The 15,264-nt window shown below is 45.8% G+C and overlaps 1 protein-coding gene across 5 annotated transcripts in view; it reads left to right on the forward strand.

The window, feature by feature from the left end:
* The window catches only part of GSG1L (GSG1 like), a 278,696-nt gene that overhangs the window by 128,762 nt on the left and 134,670 nt on the right, over window positions 1-15,264 (forward strand). For all 5 annotated transcript variants that reach the window (XR_013167990.1, XM_077141447.1, XM_077141449.1 and 2 more), the window contains exon 2: window positions 4,423-4,470. Coding sequence is in view for 4 of the 5 variants with exons in the window: in XM_077141447.1 (XP_076997562.1) it covers window positions 4,423-4,470 (48 nt within the window). In the remaining variant the exon portion in view is untranslated. The remainder of the gene's footprint in view (window positions 1-4,422; window positions 4,471-15,264) is intronic.

A 15,264-nucleotide genomic window follows, 5' to 3' on the forward strand; every position in this document is an offset into this window, starting at 1 on the left:
TGCCACTTCTATTCAACATTATACTGGACATTTTAGTCAGAGTAGTTGGGCAAGAAAAATAAATAAAAGACATTGAGATTGAAAGGAAGAAATAAAAATCTCTTGATTTGCAGGTGACACAATCTTGTATATAGCAAATCATAAGAAATCTACTAAAAATCTATTAGAACTAACAAATGAGTTCAGCAAGGTTGCAGAGTACAAGATCAACATGCAAAATAAATTAAATTTCTATACGCTAACAATGATCAACCCAAAAATGAAATTAAGAAAACAATTTCATTTACATTAGTATAAAAAAATGGAATATTGAGTAATAAATTTAGCAAAAGAAGTATACAACATTTGTGTGAGAACTACAAAATGCTGTTGGGGAAAATTAAAGGAGATCTAAATAAATGGAAAGACATCCCATGTTCATGGATCAGAAGACTTGATAATGTTAAAATAACAATACTTCCCAAATTGATCTATAAATTCAATGCAATCCCTATCAAAAAGCCAGCTGGCTTCCCCTCCCCCCCCCCCAGAAATTTCCAAGCTGGTCCTAAAATTCATATGGAAATGCAAAGAACACAAAATAGCCAAAACAGCCTTTTAAAAAAGAAGAGCAAAATTGGAGAACGCACACTTCCCCATTTCAAAACTTACCACAAAGCTACGCAACCAAGATAGTGTGGCACTGGTGTAAGGATAGACATATAGATCAATGGAATAGAATTGAGAGTGCAGAAGGCAACCCATACAGATATGGCAAGTTGATCTTCAACAAGGATGCCAGGATCACTCAATGGGGGAAAGAATAGTCTTTCAACAAATGGCACTGGGAGAGCTACATATCCACACACACAAAAATGAAGTTGGACCTGTTTTTTACATCGTATACAAAAATCAACTCCTAATGAAGCATAACCTTAAACGTAAGAGTCACAACTAATAAACTCTTAAAGGGAAATTTAGGAGTAATTCTTTATGACCTCAGATTAGTCAAAATCTTCTTAGATGCAATGCTATAAACAACAAAGAAAAAATTATATAAATTGGAATTCAATTTATTAAATGTAAAATTCTTGTGCTTTCAAGGACCCCATCAAGTAAGTGAAATGAAAACCCACAGAATGGGAGAAAAGAATTCCAAGTCATATGTTTGATAAGGGACTGTATCCAGAATATATAAAGAACTACAAAATAATAAAAAGAAAAATAGCCCAATTTAAAAATTGGCCAAGGGTCTGAATAGACATTGCTCCATAGAAGATACACAAATGGCCAATAAGCACATGCCTAGCATCATTGGTCATTAGGAAAATGCAAATCAAAGCCACAAGGTAGCACATCACACTGGCTAGTATGTCTATAATAAAAAAGCAGACAAGTGTTGGCAAGCAGGTGGAGAAATTGGAGCTCTCATAGATTGCTGATGGAAATATGAAATGGTTCAGTCTCTTGGGAAACAGTCTACTGGTTCTTCTAAAGGTTAAGCAAAGAATTACCGCATGACCCAACAATTCTGCTCAAGTATATACCCAAGAAAGTGAAAGCACATGTCCATTAAAAAACTTGTACATTAATGTTCATAAATAGCCCCAAAGTAGAAACAACCAAAACGTCCATCATGAAACAACCAAAATGTCCATCATATCCATACAAAGGAACATTATTCAGCCATAGAAAGAAATGAAGTACCGACACATGCTCCAACATAGATAAACCTTGAAAACATTATGCTAAGTGAAAGAAGACCACAAATTGTATGTTCCATTTACATGAAATGTTCAAAATCGACAAATAGGGACAGAAAGTAGATTAGTGTTGCCAGGGGCTAGGGGGAGAGGGGAAATGTAGAATGACTGCCAACAGGTATGGGGTTTCCTTCCAGGGTGATGAAAGTGTTCTAAAACTGATCTTCAGCTGGTTATAGTCTTGGGACAGATAACTTACTGTGCAACCCAGGCTCGTCCCTTAGCTTCTCTGAACCTCCTTGTCTTCCTCAGCAAAGGAAGGGGAGGGTCCTTCATTTTGGCACGTATGATGGAGCTGCTGGAGAGGCGTCCAGCCACCTGTGGTCACCTGCTTCTCTGGGAGGGGTGACAAGAACAAGAGAGGAGGCATCTCCTTGGCCTGGCGTAGTGATCAAGCCCCTGACTTCCTTCTCAGCTCATCTCCTGCCATCTCCTCCTCCCTATATCTGCCTTTGCATTTATTTGGGGGCTGGAAGGCGTTTCAGGAACTCAAAGGAGCTCCAAGTGACTTTCCCAGAGGAGAATTTAGGACGCACCCAGCAGACATGGAAATTGAGAATGCTGGAAACTTCCAGATCTTCCTCTTCTCTATATTTGTTTCATTTTGACCCCCATCTGTCTTCTTGCTGGGATCAGTAATAAAATCCTTTAAATAGGGATGGCAAACTTACCCTAGAGGTCATCGAAGCTCGTGTCTCAGGGGCTTCCTGGGTGTTTTAAATGCAGCTAGATGGAAGGCAACAGGGAGTGGTGGGGACCGTGGCAAACTAGAAAGTATATGCCCCATCTAAAGAAGGAGCCTCTGCTTGGCCCCATTTGAATATTGCTTTGTGGGATTGTAGGCCCTGTGTGGCTAATTCTTCTGTTTATTTGAGTGAAAAATCAGAAATCTGAATTTATAGGCAAGATGTTTCCTGCTTTTAGAATCCTGTGGGCCAAGCAAATGTATTTGTGAGCAGGGGTTCAGCGTGGGCCCCCATCCTTCCTGAGAAAGGGTCTGGGGGTGGGGGCGGAGGTGGGGGACCATGTCCTGCTAGTCACTGTGTCCCAGGGAGCCTGGGGAAAAGACTGAAGTGTCGAAGTTTCTTATAGGCAGAAGTTATGGGTGGAAGGCAGTTATTCATTCATTTGTTCATCAATTCTTTCATTCATTCATACACTCCAACAAATATTTATTGAACGCACCAGGCACTAAGTATTGGGGACCCACAGGAGGGAGGGATTGGAGAGTGCCAGGGGAAAGGCTTTTAAAAATTTACACGGATTGGTTAGGGAAGGCGTCTCTGAGAAAGTAACATTTGGGTAAGTGACAAAGGCGAGGAAGGGCCAACCATTCAGCTATCTGAGGAAAGAATGTTCCAGGCAGAAGAGGTAGCAGGTGCAAGGTCGTGAGGCAGGTGGCATGTTCAAGGGCCAGCAAGGAGAGCAATGTGGCTGGAATGCAACAAGTGAGAGGGGAGAGAGGAAGGGTGAGGGGGTGAAGGGGGTGAAGGGGGACAGGTCACCCAGGGCTTGGTCAGCTATGTGAAAACTTGGGCTCTGACTGAGTGGGAGGGTTCTGAGCAGAGAAGGGATGCGGTCTCTCTTAGGTTATCACAGGTTCCTCCTGGCTACTGCATGGATAAGGGCAGAAGCAGGGAGACCAGTGTAGTGGCAAGAGTCCAGGCAGGAGGTGATGGCGGCTGGGGTCGGGGTGGTGGCAGCAGAGGTGCTGAGCAGCGGTCAGACCCTGTGCACGGGGCCTCCAGAGCCAGAGACCAGAGGTGGGTGTGTGGGAGAAAGAGAGGAGTCAAGGATGACCTGAGGTTTCGGCCTGAGCACCGGGGGCCTGGCGCTGTCATTTACTGAACAGAGGACACATGGAATTCACAGTCCCTGCCGTCGTGATGCTTACAGCTTGTGGGGGAAACAGACATTAATAAGCAGCCATCAAAGACCCGCACACACAAGCAGCTCAGCCCAGAGATGGGGTGCCCTGGAGGAGAAGGAGAAGGTTAGGGTGCCGGGAGAGCAGATAATAGGGGGAGTGGTTCCAGGCAGGGGAACAGCATGAGCGAGGGCCTCATGGTGGGAGGGAGCCTGGGGGAGTGTAAGGAACAGAGAGGGGAGGGGAGGGGAGTGTGGTGGGGGAGGTGGGCAGGGAGGTAGGTGGAGGCTAGACCTGGCTCCAGGTATAGGAACTTGGGCTTTATTCTCTGGGAAGTCATCAAAGGGTTGTAAGCACACGTCTGTGTGTGTTTGTGCGGGTATCTGTGGGGAGCATGACCAGAGCTGTGTGTTTTGAAAACACCTTCCCTGGCTGCTGTATGGAGAATGAACCTGAGCGAGACAAGACAAGGAAGGCCTTGCCCCGGTTTGGCCGACAGATGCCGGTGGTCTGGCCCAGGGAGAGGCCCTGGGAATGGACTCGAGGGCCACTTAGGAAGTGGAATCGGCGAGATGAGATGGATTATGTGTGAGGTGAAAGCAGCGTCCTTGCCGCACGGGGCCGCCCAGCTGAGTTTGCAGGTTTGCCATCCGCATTCACTGGGAACATCAGTCAAAGAAAGATGCCCCCTGAGTTAGAGACACCTGGGCTTCACGCCCCTCTGGGTACCAGGGCTCATGGGAGAGCAAGAAGTGAAGGCCTGAAACCCTCCTGTCCTCTCACGTTCTGAAAACCCTTCTTTTCTTTTCAAAGGTGAAACATGCCGCAGCTTCATTGACCTGGCCCCAGCGTCAGAGAAAGGTAAGTGCGGCCCCAGCTCAGGTGTGCAAGCCCCACCCTCTGTGGGGGCCTCTACCCTGCCCAGGTGGCTTCCCAGAAACCTGTGGGTGTTCCTCTTGCACCTCCCTGGGTGCTGGTGTTGCATGACGTCTGTTGCAAAACTCTGAGTTTCTTAAAGTGGGAAAGGCAGGCGGAGGCAGATCGGCTGTCCTCTGTAAGCGGTGGGGGAATCTTGAGGAAGGGATACCCTTCCCTCGGTTCCCGTGCATGCTGGGACTTTGGGGGACATATGGTGGGTGAGTAGGAAGTTGGGGCCAGGCAAGACCAGTGATGGGGTCATTGCTCCCAGCTCTGGACTTTTGCCTTTGGGAAGGGCAGCCAACTGACCCTTCTCTGTCCCTTCTCAGACCAACCTGAGTGGACACCGCTACCCAGAGGGCTCAGTGGTGTGCAGGGCCCACTGGCAGAGATTCTGGCCCACAGTGATGCTCAGATCCATGCAAAGCAGTCATAGGGTTGTTAAGAGCAGGTCACAGTGGAGGGGGCTGGGGTAGATCAGTTCAGATTGGGTTTACCTGCAAGAAATAGTGACCCCAACTAACTGGCCTCAACATAGAATGTTGCTGTTCTTTCTTATACATTTGGAAGGAGGCAATCCATGTGGCTCTGCTCCCTGATGTCCTCAGGGCCCAGGCTCCTTCTAGCTCCCTCTCCATCATCCCTGTGGCCTTTGACTCCATGGTCTAAGATGGCAGCTAGAGCACCAGCCATCACATCTGCATTCTAGGGAGCAGGGTAGAGGAAGGACAAAGAAGAAAAGGGCAAAGGCTACATATCAACTCTAAGGTTCCCAGAAGTTATCCCACAACACTGGCTTTTGTCTCCTTGATTAGAACTTAATCACATGGCCATACTCAGCTGCAAGGGAAGCTGGGAAAACATGGCCATTATCTTAAGCAATTATGTGTCTGACTAAAAATTCGGGTTTTAAACTTTTTCCTATTATTTTGGAAGAACAAGGGAATGTTACTGGAGGGTAGCCTTCCTCAGGAACGTAGAGGGGCAGGGCCACCTCCTTACTGGTCTCACCCCTGCTGCCAAAGTGGTTGGACCTCCAGAGTGGGAGAGGGGTGAAACTGAGGCAGAAGTCCAGTCATAGAAGCTGTCCCATCCCGGGTCTGTTGTGCTGAGTGCAGGGGAAATGAAATCCAGGACGCATGGCCACGCACGCCCCCCTGCTGGTGGGACTGAGATTGCAGTGCCCCTGCTGCACTCAGGGGGCTCAGGGAACCTGACTGACTCTGGGGGGTGCAAGGATACCTGAGCCCGCAGGGTGCTGGGACTCTGACACCTCCGTGAGAGCTGGGAAGGGCAGGGAGCGAGGCAAGAGAGCTTATCGTGCTGGTCGTGGAGGCTGGTCTTGAAGACACCATCTTCTTGGAAAGTTCCAGCCAAATGGCATCTGGGAGACTGAGGGGCAAGCGCCAGGGAACACACCCAGCGACCCTGACCCCAGGCCTCAGGAAGCTGCCAGGACCCCCGTGGAACAAGCTTTCGGCTGTGGGGACCGCCTCCTCTGTTCCCTGGATTTCCCCCTGGCTGCCATCTGTTTAATTGCTGCATGGAACCACCCAGAGGCATTTGGCTGGGGAACTTGGGCCATGGTTTTCAAACTGAGATCTCTTGGAAATTCTACTACTTAGTACTAAATGAATGACATTTATTGTGTAGTTACTATGTGCCAAGCACTTTGCATATATTGAGTGAAGACCTCTCCAGCACTTTGGGAGGAAGGGTAGAGTTGGAAATGGGCTTGGAGAGATTAAGGTGCTGGCTTGAGGTCTCAAGTCTCATAAGGCGCAGAGCTGGGGGCAGAGCTCACGCCCCATGCCCCTGACTGCCGGGTATCTGGAGGCACAGTCTACGCTGCCCCCAGGACTTTGAATCCCTGGGCCAACCCTGCTCCAAATGTGGCTTTAAGGAAGCAGAGCCTCGGGGTGTGCACACATGCACGTGTGTGTGTCCGGTCGAGGGTGAGTGTGTGCATGTGTTCTCGTGAGCATGTGTGTACCCCTGTGTCTTGAGTATTTGCTCATGTGTGTGCTGGGGGATGAGCATATGTGTAAACATGTGAATGCCTGTGTGAGAGTGTGGATGCCCAAGCGAACGTGTGCAAGGGCATGGATGTGTGCATGTGGAGGAGAACATGTGTGGATGTGGATGTGTGTGTGTGTCCATGTGCAACACAGGCAGGTTGCTCAAGCCCCACCCCAGAGGCAGCAGACCTCTCTGCCTCTTTTATGAGGACCGAGGGTCCCAGAGAGGTTATATTTTTGTGTTTTACTGGCCTCGTGATTTTACTTTTAGGGCTTGGCAGCCACGCCGAAAGAGCCTTCTGGCTGTGTATATAAAAATGTTTACAAGCCAGGGTCTGATTCCTGGTTTGGCCACTGAATTGCAAAATGATTTCCACGTACTCATTGCTTCTTAAGCACTTCAGCTCTTCCTTGGGGTCAATGGGTTTGGTCTCGTGACAGTCCCCCGTGGTGTTACCCTGAGCCTCTGGGGTCCCCGCTGCGGATCAGATCATTCTATTCATTTACTCGCCGTCATCTCAGATGGGGAAACTGAGGCACAGGGAGGTTAATTGACTTGTCCAGAGTTAGGAAGTGGGGGAGCTGGGATTTGCTCCTCAGCAGCCCAACCCTTAACGCCTGGTTCTTCTGCTGAGAAGCCAGGCCTGCCGAGACCTGGGCGTCACTCCCCCTTCCACCTTCCCTGTGATCTCTGGGCTGCGATCAGGGATTCTCTCCTAGTTCTTAAACCACAGTCTATCTGGCAAACCAGAGTCACGCTTTCGAAGCTTTTCCCAAGAATCACTTCCCCTTTGCCATGTTCTCTGATACCCTCTTGCCCTTTTCTCACCTGCCTTGAGGCAAGATATTTATCTGTCACGGGGCTTGTGTTTCTTAGTTTGCCTCAGTGCCCTAGTTTTGTGTTTCACACGGGGAATGTCTTCATTCTACAGTGGTCAAAGCCTTAACCCTTTTTCATCTAGATTCTGGCCATGACCTGCTACCTGTTTCCTGCTTCCCTTTTGGCCTCTTGATTCACTTCATCACCCGAATGATCTTTTTAAAGCAGAAACCATGCCATGCAACTCCCTTGCTGAAAACTCTCCCTCGGCTCCCATCTCACTCAGAGACACAAGTCAGTGCCCTCCAGGGGCCTCTGAGGTCCTGTGTGCTCGGAGCCTGCACTCTGGGGTCTTGTCTCCTACAATCCCCTTCCCTCATCACTCTCCAGCCCTCCAGCATCCCTGCTGTTCCTGGAGTCTGCCAAGCTGGTTTGCGCCTCAGGGCCTTTGCACCTGCGGTTCCCTCTCCCTGGAACGCTATTCCCTCAGTTCTCTGCACACCTGGTCCCTACCCATCATTCAGGTTTCAGTTCAAATGTCACATCTTCAGAGAGGACTTCCTTGAACAACTTCTTTAGTACACCTGCCCCACTCCTTAACCCCACAGCCAAGTCTTCCTTCATTCCCTTAACCTGTTTAGGTTTCTTTCCTTCACTTATATTACTACCTGTAATCATCTTACTTATTCAGTGCTTATTGATTAATGACTGTTTTATTTTACTAAAGCTGATGAAATGCAATATATCAAAATGGACTGCCTCTTAACAATGGGGATTTATTAGCTTACTATTATTAGCTTACAAGTTTACAGTTCTAAGGTTGTGAACATGTCCCAATTAAGGCATCAACAGAAGGATACCTTCTCCCCGAAGGGAGGCTGCTGGTGATCTGGGACATCTCTGCTTCATGCGGAGGTGCATGGCAGTGTCTGCTAGTCTCTCCCTTCTCTCCTGGGTTTTGCTGCTTCCAGCTTCTGGTTTCAGCGACTTTCTCTTTGAACTTCTGTGCATTTCTCTCTTTTAGTGTCTGTTTCTCTTAGCTCCTCTGTTTTCTTCTCTGTAAACTCATTTGAGCTTTTTTTCTGAGTCTTTTATCCTAGGAACTCCAGTAAAAGGATTAAGACTCACTCACCTTGAATGGATGGATCACCTCTCAATTGAAACAACCTAATCAAAAGTTGCCACCTATATTAGGTCTGCACCCACAAGAATGGAGTAAAAGAACATGATCTTTTTTGATTACGTAGAGCTCCAAACCATCACAATGACCATCTCTCCAACAGACTGTCAGCCCCATGCAGGCAGGGAGTTTGACTTATTTACCACCGAGTCTCCAGAGCCGAGAACAATGCCTGGCACTGATCCGTGCCCCAAAGTGCTTGTTGAATGAATGAAAAGTGAATACTGGTTTTACACATTATACCTATTTGTTATAAACATTTCAACAAGCCCTCATTTGTAAACTGGAAAGGAAAGTCTCTTGTAAGCCCATCTTTGGGTATTCACTATTAACAGTTTGATGCATCAATCCTTGAAGATTAAAGACACACACAATCAAATTTAACAATATATTATGGATTTCTTTCCATAGTAATGCATAGAACTTACCCTCATCTTTTTAAACAGCTGTATAGTATTTTATCAAATGAAGGTAAATAATTAATTTCACCATAAATACATTCAGATTATACTCCCAGTGCATTTTGGGCATCCCATCTTTCTCCCTCATAAGACTCGGGCCCTCTGAGGGTAGCAGTGGCTTCTCACTCACCTCCAGTCCTCCAGGCACCAGCCCAATGCCAGGGCACTACTTGCAAAATGATGCAATAAGAGCTTTGATAAAGGTCTCATAGCAGGCCTGAGAGGCAGAGAAGGAAGAATTAATTAAAGTTGCCTGAGCAATTTATGAAGAGGTAATGAAATGTACAAATGCAGATAAGTAGCAAGGTCTGCATATTGTGAATTTGGTACTGAAAATGCAGAGAAAAAGCTTCCCATGCCTGGCTTGTCTTCTTTCTCAAAATCTTGGTTTCTTACTCACTGGAGCAAGATTCTTCTACCAAGCAATTGGGACCAATCAGTTCATCTTTAAAACCTCGTGTATTGGCTAGCAATATCTACAGTAATGCTGTGTAACAAACCACTCCCAAAAACTCAGTGGCATATAAGCATTTACTCTTTTTCTACAAGACTGTGGGTTGTCTTGGGTTCAGTTGATCTAGGTTGGAGGATGTGGATCCTGGTTCCAGGATGTGGATTAGACTCAGGTGTGCTTTACATGTGTTCATTCTGGGGCCAAGGCAGAAGGGGTTGCAGCTGCTGGAAGCTCTACTCATGGTAATGACAGAGAGACAAGAGGGTGAGGTTGACTACTTACGTGACATTTTGAACTTTTGCTCATGTCATGTCCACTCATGCCCCATTGGCCAAAGCAAGTGACATGACCAGACCCACTGACATCAATGGGGCAAAAAGTACAGCACTCTCATGGCATTATGGAGTGGGGCAGGAATGAATATTTGATGAATGAATATTTGATGAACAATAATCTAATCAACCACCCCCAGAAACGAGAACAGGCCTCAAGGATGGTTAGCAGCTGGTAAAGCTGGAACTGACCTGGCTGGGTTTCAGGGGTATGTGTGTGTGAGACTCCCTGATTTGCCTGTCAGGGTCTTCCCAGTCATTGTCAGGACCTTTATTTCTCCCAACATGACTTAAATATTTAGGTGAGGTTATAATCATTCATCCACTCACCTAATGCCAAATTTCTTGAGCACCTACAATGTTGGCAAGTTCTATACTGGACTCACTGGGGGAAGAGAGTTAGGTAAATAGTTATCAGACATTATAGGAGGGCTCCAACCAAGAAATAAAAAATCCAGTCTCTGGTGGAAAAAGATGTGTGGCTCTCTTTCCCCAGCATTAGCTAAAGGAATGTGGTGGATGTAACCTAAGCTCCCTGCAGAGTCCATAAAATGTTTGGGTTTTCTTCCCTCTGTTTTGTTGCCAGGATCCCCATTAAAGATTTGTCCCAAATAGTTGGTGAAGGTTTGACTTGGGGAAAGTTGTCAGTGCCTGAGTCCCAGGTTGGAGCTTAACCTCACAGGCAGATGAGTTCTTACTGTGAATGAAGAATGAATAAATGAAGCCTCTCATAACTCATATATATTATCAAGGTTATACCAGTGACCTCCAAACTACCAACCCAACTGCTTTTTCTTTGTCCTTTTGGGTCTGGATTCATCTGCAGGAACTGACAGCACTAACCAAGCAAATGCATTTATTGAGCTGTAACTATGTCCTAAGTCCATCTTCTGGAAACTTACTCCGCTCTTATCTTGTATGATTCCTTCCCATCTAGTCTTTCTGTCCCTTCCTCATCATTCCTCTTCAGTTTCGTCTTCTTCCGTCCACCTTCCATTATCTCTGTCCCCCAGGGTTGCTTCTCACACCTTTTCTAGCCTCAGCCTCCATGCACTCTACTTCGTGGGTAATTCTATCCACACCATGGCCAACAACCACCACCTCTTCATTTATGATGCTTTACGAGTCATTTAAAATTTTTTCAAAGTGCTACATCCCCTGTCTCACCCATCCTCAGATTCTATTCACACTCCCCACAGGTAATCGCTTGCACATCATTTAGCTCATTCGTCTGTTATTTGGCTCCAAACTGTTCAATAACATGCTTATTTTGCTATTTGTGTGATTTGTCAATTTTAGGTATTTATTCTTTTAGCACCTCCGACGTTGTCCCTCTCTTTTCATCCTACCCATATAGCTATGTCACAATTTTTGATTAACTTTATGGTCAATTATGTACATTATCATGACTTGTACATATTATTTAAATTATTATTCATTTCCTTTCTTATATACCTTTTCTTCTCCTACAGTTAATAATTTCCTGTTTAAAATTTTTTTAGTTTTCTATTTATCTACCACAAATTCATCTTCAAATTCTCTGCAAAAGTATAAATATTCATTCAATATCTTCAAACACTATTGGGTATTCATAATTTCCCTCCTTCCCCCTTTCCCTCCCCACTCCCTTCCTTCCTTTCTTCTTTCTTTCCTGTCTATCTTATTTAAACATCTCTTATGGAGTCCACTGACCTCCCACCCCAATTAGGCCTGGAAATTCCCTTGGACTGTTATTCTGGAAGCCTCCTGTACCATTATTTTGGGAATTCTCTTCACCTCTCTTCTGTTGGATCCCCTCCTTCCTGGATCCCAGGCAGTCCTCTTTCTGGTTTCCTTCCTCATTCCGGGGGAACATAACTATTAGCAGATTCCTGAGCATTGGTTGAGACTTTGCATGCCTGGCAATGTCTTTATTTCTTCAACACATTGACTGATAGTTTGACTAGGTATAGAATTCTAGGTTGGGAGTCATTTTCCCACTAAATCTGGAAAGCTTTGGTTGCCCTATTATCTTATAGCTTCTACTGTTTTTGAGGAGTCTAATGCCATTTTTATTCTTTCATGTGACCTGGTTTTTTTTCTCTCTGGAAGAGTTTAGCTCTTTATTATTATTATTTTTTGCCCCTTATTTTTAATTTCCATATTTTTGCCTTTTTATTCTAATCCTGAGAAATTTATTCAACTCTTAGCTTCCAATTATTCTATTGAATTTTTACAACTTTTGCAGTCATATTTTAAATTTTAAGCTTTTTTCTCATTATCTTAATGTTCCTTTTTATGGCTTCCTGCTTTTGTTTTAGGGATGCAAGATTTTCTCTCATCTCTCTGAGGACATTGTGTGTGTGTGTGTGTGTGTGTTTAGTTTCTTCTTCACCCTTTAATGTCTATTTCTTCCAATTTTTTTTACCTGTTTTATTTTATTTGTGCCTCTGTCTTTTATATTTTAAGTTTCCTCAAATACCTGATTTTCACATTAAAAATGAGGCACTAACATGCAATTTTGAAATTCTAGGTGTGTTGGGGTGGGTGATATTGACCAGTGGACTTTCTACTCATCTGGTCTATCAACCTTCTCATCCACAAAGGTTGTGTGGTCAACCTGTGCCCATGCTCAGCAGGTCTTTTCTCTTGCACAGGTCAGTTTCCCAAAGAGGAGACTGTGTATTAGCTTCTCCAGTGTGTTAGTCTAGTTGGCAGCATTCTGAGATTTAAGTGCAATCCCATATGTAGACTTGCACTTAATTCTTTGTTGTAAGTATGGAGTTGTTGTAAGTTTGGAGGACTGGTGCCTCCAAACCAGGGTCATTCTGAAATATCTTCTCACTAGGTTTCTCCCTGATAGTGATCAATTTTCAGATCTCACCTATCTGTTGAGTCACTTTCTACCTATGCATGAACTTCACAGCTTCCAAAATGTTGATATTTTTCATCTGTTGTCATCTCCTCTCTCATTCTTTTTGTTCTTGTGGATTTATGCCTTTCTTATTATGCCTTTCTTATGTCTGCTATATTTATGGACGGTTTTGGAAGGGAGCAGAGATAAACTTTTGGTTCATTTCCCCATGTTCAGTCCTACTTTTAACTGCTTAGGCTCAACTGTCTCTCCTGAGCTCCAGACTCTACCTCCAGCTGCCTTTTGGACCCCTCCTGGATGCCCCCAGTACCACAAACTCAGTTTGTCCACAAGGGGAATCATCTTCTCCCTAAACCTCTTTTTATTCTTTTTCACCCTTTGTATGTCTTTACCATCTTCTTCTCTGTATCTCAAGCCAGGAATCAGAAATGTATCCTCAACTCTTCCCTCTCCAAATTCAATTATTTGATAAGTCCAGTTTCTCTTTCTCCTAAATATCTCGGGCATCTGTGCCTCCTCACTCTCTCTACTGCCTAGTTCAACTTCACGTTACTTTTCTCCTGGATTAGGGTAAGAATTTCTTAGCTGGGCACCCAGCCTTAGTCTGTGCTGCTTAAAATCCATTCCTCAGTGCCATCAACACCGTGGCATATTAGATAACGACCTATCTGCAGCTGCTCTCAGAATCATAGCTGTTGAGTCAAAGAAGCCAGATTCAAAAGAGTACATAGTATATGATTCTATTTGCATAAAATTGGGAAGCAGGCAAAACCAACCTGTTAGAATTCCTGTTAGAATTCAGGAAGTGGTCATCCTTGAAGGAAAGGCAAGGCTGAAAGGGGACATTTGGGCAGCTCTGGCCACTGGCAACGTTCTGTTTCTTGATCTGGGTGCTAATTACATAAGTGTGTTCAGTTTGTGAAAAGTCATTGAACCATGCATTAAATGAGGTAAGCATTTTTCTATATATTTCATAACCTTGACTTCTAAATTATCTTGTTAAGATGTAAGTCTGATTACATCACGGCCTTGCTTAAAATGCTTTTGTGGCTCCCAAACTTTCATTTTAGGATGCCATACATGGCCCATCATGACCTAGCTTTTGTCTACCTTTTCCCCTGTACCTCCTACAGTCCTGGTTATGAACTCTGTGCACCAGCCTGGCTTCATTACCTTTTGCATGCATCCTTCCCAAACTCTCCATAGTCACTCATGCCTCTGTGCCTTTGCATGTGTTGTTGCCTCTGCCTGACTTACCTTTAACCCCTCTTGTTTGCTTTGAAAACTTCTGTTCATCCTTCAAAACCCAGTTTAGACATCACCTCTTCGGAAGAGCCATCCCTAACCCCCCAGAGGTCTTTATACCAACTCCTCTTATTAGCACCCATCACCCTGTCTTGCGATGACCTCCTCCATCAGACTGGGTGCTCCCTGAGGGCAGACACTAGGATCTTGTCCTACTGTGTAGCTCCTGTGCCGCAGATGGGATTGGCCAAGAGTAGGAGTTTAGGAGAGGTTTGTTGAGTGAATGAATGAAGAAATGAACAGGGGCCATGCTGTAGAAAAACTGGGTGGCCCACTTGGGTTTGGAGACTGGGCTCCTGAAGCCTTGGCCTTCTTTACCTGCCTGGACCGAGCTCTGTTGGAGGTCATCCCGCTCCTTGCCCGTTTCTCAATGAGCTGGGATTTCTGGCAGCCACCAGCTAGCAATTTTTGTGAAACAATCTCCAAAGCTGTAGGTTTCATTTGTTTAATATTTCAGGGATGTGTAACAACGTGGTAGGCTCTACGGCCACAATCCTGAGTCTTTTGTGAGTCATTTCTCACTTCAGTTCTTATAATAGCTTTTTGTTGGTTCCCTCAACCTCTCTGTTCTCTGCCTGAAATCGATTTACAATTCTGCTCACTTCATTTATTTAGTGCATTTTATTGATTTATGTCATAGAACTGAAACGTGCCTAGATTAGAACATGCTGCACAGAGAACAGAGACGGGAACCAACTTCCACAGCTGCCTGAACTCTTGACATCGGAGCGTGGAGTGGGCGGGTGTGTGCGGGCTGTGGCCTGAACACGTGTGGCCAGTGCATCCTTGCGCTTCTGCATTACTCCTGGGTGGTCCTTTCACCCTGGCAGCCTCGGGAACTCTCCGTCAGCTTCCAGGAGCCAACCCAGGAAGCCCTCCTTTGCCCCCAGACCGGGATGGTTACTTCCTGCTCTGTGCTCCCTGGTCACTAAGCACATACCTTAGGTCCAACCCTGAGAAAATGGGAGCTTTGCTTCTTTCCATCCCAATGACACAGACGTTTCAGGCCACCAAGGGGCAGGGGACTGGTTGCAGAGGCTTGTGCATCCATTATTCCCCTCATGGGGTATTCCCAGCTATCTGGCTGAGGTTGGGAACCTCATGTCACCCAAATGACCCTGGCCTTCTCAGGGAGGCAGCAGCATTCTGGAACCCTCCCCCAGAAGGAGATCATTTCCTGGGCATTCTCTACAAACTCACAACACAGGACCTGGGCCATCCTGGGGCCATTTAGCTCTTGATGAAGGGCAGACTGCGGCCCGGCTGCCAGGAGTGGGCTGCTGTGACCTTGATCCACCTTTGTCACCCCTCTT

The sequence above is a fragment of the Tamandua tetradactyla genome, chromosome 23 (genome assembly GCF_023851605.1).
Source record: "Tamandua tetradactyla isolate mTamTet1 chromosome 23, mTamTet1.pri, whole genome shotgun sequence".
Taxonomy (NCBI): domain Eukaryota; kingdom Metazoa; phylum Chordata; class Mammalia; order Pilosa; family Myrmecophagidae; genus Tamandua; species Tamandua tetradactyla.